The sequence below is a fragment of the Rhagoletis zephyria genome, unplaced genomic scaffold, assembly GCF_001687245.7.
Source record: "Rhagoletis zephyria isolate East Lansing unplaced genomic scaffold, Rhagoletis_zephyria_1.1 Rzeph_scaffold_03759, whole genome shotgun sequence".
Lineage (NCBI taxonomy): Eukaryota > Metazoa > Arthropoda > Insecta > Diptera > Tephritidae > Rhagoletis > Rhagoletis zephyria.
In genome coordinates, this window is record NW_016160842.1 from 46,251 (window position 1) to 51,780 (window position 5,530).

A 5,530-nucleotide genomic window follows, 5' to 3' on the forward strand; every position below is an offset into this window, starting at 1 on the left:
TCAGTTTTTAAACATTTTATTAAAAATAAAATCTCATAGATGACATTAATTAATGTATATTATTAAATTTACTAAAAAAAAATCTAAAGATATTTCGTCCTCAACCAGATGCGAACTTAACTTGGGGGGAAAATGTTAAAAGACGATTGCAAATTAGATGAAAGCTAAAACCAAATTAATCGGCGTTTCTGTGCAAAACTTTGTTTGGCAGTTCACTTACGTTATAAAAACTTTATGAAACAAGATTTCAAATTTCAATCGCAATTACCGAAAATTCAACAAATATACGCATCATTCTTCCAGGCGGTAGATAATATCGTCACCCGTATTCCGGACGATTGATTGTGCAAATTTACGATTTCTTAGTTATTGGTTGACCTGATTAACCTTTGGATGTTCTGTGTTATACCAAAACCCTGAATAACATGCGTGCACGGAAAGTACATATCGCTAGCTTAGAATGAAAAGTTGCTAAGTCCACTTTTTATGAAAACTTCTATTTTGATATAAGAGGCTAGGAAATTGAGTATACATCGTTTCGAAAATTATAAAAGTACTTATTTTATTTTTTCCTCTTCATAAGCAATAAAAGGAAAAGAAGCGCCACAAATCCGATAAGGCCAAAATAATACGACATCCTTTAATAAATATCGAATCCTTCTGGTTTTTATGGAGCTTTGCTTTGCTTTGAACGCGCAAAATGTTTGATTCAAAGTCTTGCGAAATAGTTAAAGCAAATGGCTATAGGAAGATTTTTTCCTCTCCTGTAAAATTTTTAAAATGGGACTTAGCAACTTTTCTTTCTAAGCTAGCGATATGTATTTCACAATGTCAATTACATGAATGCAGAGTTAAGTCTCGTAAAAAAAAAAAAAAATCAAACTTGATTTCCCAAAATTTTCTTTTTACACATTCATGTTTCTGGCATAGGAGCGACGATATATAGTTAAAACACCTACATACATACATTTTCATTTGATTTCGGAGCATTTCGTCACTTGAATTTTTCCAGGAATAAATAGACAATGTTGTTTCGAGTACGTTAAACAATTCAAGTTTGGTGTCGACATCGATTATTTATATAACGTCAGGAAATGGGAATTGTTCCATAACAATGCCCACATTTTGTTTTGTGTAAAAATTTATTTCCTTTTATTTCCTTTTTAAAATAACAAATTCTAATTCCTTTAATTATATTGTTAATTAAATATTTCATCATTTGTTGCTTTTTTTAAACAAGTTCTATTGGTGGTGTCTTCAGTTTTACTGCGCGAAAACAAAAGAAGGAAACTGTGGCTGGTAATAATTTATATATAAAAATTGAAGACCGACAAATGCGTTTTGTTCGCTTATAACAAATAAGTTTCAAACTGATACTAATGCTCGTGGTGTAAACCTTTCGATTTTATTTCTTGCGGGTTTGCTGTCCAGTACAGGTTGAATAGTTTTGCCGCCAAATATCTGGCCCCATCCAATTAAACTGGAGAAATAAAAATAGCTTAGTATAGTTAGGAGCTAAAACAATTTTTTAAACAGTCAGCCCTATCGCCAATTCCATGTGAATAAATCGTTCCCATAATTTAACCTTCAAAACAAAAACAAATTTGGAAACATTGTTTTTGTTTTGCTTTATAATTTTTGGGAATATTTGTTGATGTGAAATTCGTAATAGGGCCGAGTAAATACTCACCGCCAATGTTTTTCCACACGACGACTTAATGCAATTTTCTCCCCCTTCTCAGTACAAACCGGTGTGGTGAGCACAATTTTGGCCAGATCGCCCTTTGTGGCGGAAATTCGACCACCCGTGCTTAAAGATCCAATATTCACCAGCAATATTTCATTCTTTTGTAGTTTCTCTACACGTGCACCTTTTTTATCGCCGTCCGTACGCACACCCAATAATCGTCGCAAGAGGTAATACGAAATTTCCAGCTCAATATATATGTCAGGTAAGTGGCCAACAGCACCCAGCACCTGGCCAACGAGACGATCTGCACGACATAGTGTCGGATCGATTTTCGTACCCACACCAATTAAACCACCAGGCACCGCGTACTGCAGTTCATTTTGTTCGGCATACAGTGACACAATGCGCGAAAAAATGGGTCGACAGGTTATGTTGCCCTCGCTGTCCTTCGTGACAACGCCAGGGCGCACTTCGATCTCCTGACCCACTTTCAATACACCACAAAGGATAGAACCACCGGCCACACCTCCTTTCAGATCGTTGACTTCACAACCTGGCTTATTCACATCAAAGGAACGTATAACAATTAGCCGAGGAGGTGCTTTGAAATCGCGCTGAGGCACGGGAATCTTCTTTGTGATATATTCACATAATACCTAAAAATCGCATTGCAAATAAAACATGTTCTGACTTAGATTCGGTACTTGTAATAATAATAACTCACATCAATGTTGTATTTAAGCTGAGCCGAAATCGGTACAATTGGTGCACCTTCGGCAACTGTACCCTGCACGAATTTCGTTATCTCTTCATACTGCTCTTTGGCTTGGCTCTCCTTCACCAGGTCAATTTTATTTTGCAAAATGAGGATCTGTTTTAGTTTCATAATTTCAATTGCAGCCAAATGCTCAGATGTTTGAGGCTGAGGGCAGGATTCGTTACCTACAAATAAAAAAAATAATAAAGTAGTTGTTCTTTAGGTAAAATAAATGTAGATATACAGCAGTCTGGCAACCTAACTTACCAGCAATTAAGAGTAGTGCAGCATCCATTACAGCAGCACCGTTCAACATGGTAGCCATAAGAATGTCGTGACCAGGACAATCCACGAAACTCACGTGACGCACCAACTTGAAACGGCCCACACAGGACGGACGGGCACAGGGGAAGCTATCATCCTTGCTGGAACCGTCAGAAATAAAACAAGCTGGTCGTGGACACTTTGCATTGTCGCATTTATAAATTTTAGCGTTAGCGTAACCTGAGTTTCACAAAAATTAAAATATCGTAAATTTTTAGTGTTTTACAAATTGGCAAAATTAATAAGATGTGTAACCCTTGCATTGGTCGTATGATCTCCAACTAACTAGACAATTTTTCTAAATGTCTTAATAATATCAGCACAAACACCACAATGATGATATTAAATTTGTGAATTAGTTTTAAAAACCAAACTCCTAGCTTAAAGTATATTAAGCTGACTTACTTTACGTCTCATTCATGACCCTTGAGTGCAACATATAAATTATAAGAAGGATTGGCGTTGAATTGGCAAAATTCTGGAAGCTTTTTATACAAATCGATTGCTGTTCGGAGGTTCCCCCATTTATGTGACAACACCAAGGCACACAAATTGAAGATAAAGCTTCGCCTAACGCGCGTAGAAAACAGTGACTCAAACATCTGACCATGTGTTTATTACACAGGCCCGAGATATTTAACTATTTCCCCCTTCCAATAATAATATTAATGTTGATTATTTAATATCTTCATAGGTATGTTAAATTAAAATACATCTTTAATTTTTTTTCTGGTATATCGAGATTTTTTTATTGGCGATATGTTATCTACTGCAAAATTCAACATTTTCTGTACAAATGTCATTTTCAAAAATTTCATGCATTGCTATGTCATGTTAACTCAAACAAGGTACCATGCCATGTCATTTCATCTCAAACATATTAGTGGGATTCATGAAACGTCGCAAAGTTGTTGCAAATGTCTTATTTGTTGACAAATTTGGCACCTTGCGACACAGCTGTATGAAAACTCTCCTGCGACAAAATTGCCGTATATTTGAGCTGGCAATCATTGCAAACTCAAAGTCGCGAAAAACATGATATTTTATTGTCCTCGAATGCTTCAAGAAAAAGTGTATCAGTTAAGGCTACTTCGAAACATAATTGTAAAAACTCTTCTTTTTCACTTACGCGCGAATTTTTTTTTTTTTTTTTAAATGTGCATTTGTTGTTCGCAACGTTGCCATTTCGCCAAAAATGTCACTTTGCGACATTTTATGAATTGCACTACTGTTTTAGCGTGTCATTGCTACTTAGCTAAGCTGTTGTTCGTTGTTGTGTTTCTGCAGCATATTTTTAGTACTGTTTGGTCCTGCCTTGTATGAAAATGTATATATTTATTAATTAGACAATTGTTTAATTAATTTTACTATATACGTATATTAGACTGTCCCAAGAATATATGGAAAAAAAACTTGTGTGCAAATTTTGATATGCATACCCTCTATATTTGTGCTTTTTAGCCTAAATAGCATATATATAAAGTTTTATGGCCGTAGGCTAACGATCACCCGTGCCGACTTTTAGTTGAAGTTTTAGTTAATAACTTGAACTTAGACTGCCAAATCGTCCATGAAAACTTTGGAAATGCAATAAATTCGAAATGTTTCCCATATTTGAACGCATTTCTAGTAAATCTGCATCTTTAAATTTTTAATAGGACGACAGGATTTCTCCCAAGGACATCGTAAAAATTAATTAATCGAAAAGTATAGCGGCTTTTTAACGGTGTATTACAAGGCTGCAAAACGATATGTTTTCTAGTCGAATAATTTGTGTATGTCCTGAAGGATTGAAATTGTAGAACATTTTTTAATAGGTGTGACAGGGCGTATGATGAACATTAAATTATTAAATTCAACTTGTATTACAAATTTTTTTTCCTCATTTAAAAAAATTCCTTTCATAATATTAAACAATCAAAATAAATCGTTTTAGTCTTTGACATGTCCTCTCGGGTTGATATAATGGTTGTACTTCCGTATGACATAAACAAAATTTTACTAAACGTAATTTCCATATCGTACTGATTTACAACAGTTGAACAGCCTGAAGGGACATACAAAATAAGATNATTAATTTTACTATATACGTATATTAGACTGTCCCAAGAATATATGGAAAAAAAACTTGTGTGCAAATTTTGATATGCATACCCTCTATATTTGTGCTTTTTAGCCTAAATAGCATATATATAAAGTTTTATGGCCGTAGGCTAACGATCNAAAAAATGTTCAGAATTGCACGTTTTCAGGGGATACACAAATTTTTCTACTAGAAAAGATACATATGTACGGCAGGATGTCTCCCAAGGACATCGAAAAAATTAATTTATGGAAAAATCATAGTGGATTTGAAGGGGTTGTTACAAGGCTGCAAAACTATGTTTTTAGTCTAATAATTTGTGACCATTTTTTAATTAAATTTTCATATTCAACTTTTTTAACAAATTCTTTTCCTCCTTTAAAAAAAATGCATTTCATAATATTAAATAAACAAAATAAAGTGTTTGAGTGTTTGACATGTCCTCTCGGGTTGATTAAAGAATAAATGTGGCAGTATTAATTAGAAATTTTTAAAAATATCCTTTGAAATTTGTATCCTTTAGTATCCTTATATATATTAATAAGATTTAAATTAAACTAAGATTCTTCAAAACTCATTCTAAATTAAAAATCTTGAAGGATAATATTTTTAAAGGACATTTTTGATATGTTCCAGAAGGATAATTGAAAACAAAAGTTATAGTTAATCTTGTTTC

The 5,530-nt window shown here is 33.8% G+C and overlaps 1 protein-coding gene across 1 annotated transcript in view; it reads right to left on the reverse strand.

Annotated features, from left to right (window-relative positions):
* Positions 1-921: 921 nt before the first annotated feature.
* LOC108369599 (histone-lysine N-methyltransferase Su(var)3-9-like) overlaps positions 922-5,530 on the reverse strand; it is a gene marked incomplete at its 5' end in the record, with an annotated part of 10,945 nt that continues 6,336 nt past the window's right edge. The window contains 4 exons of the mRNA XM_017624736.1: positions 922-1,480; positions 1,691-2,346; positions 2,415-2,632; positions 2,715-2,951. Of these exons, the coding sequence (XP_017480225.1) occupies positions 1,366-1,480; positions 1,691-2,346; positions 2,415-2,632; positions 2,715-2,951 (1,226 nt within the window). The remainder of the gene's footprint in view (positions 1,481-1,690; positions 2,347-2,414; positions 2,633-2,714; positions 2,952-5,530) is intronic.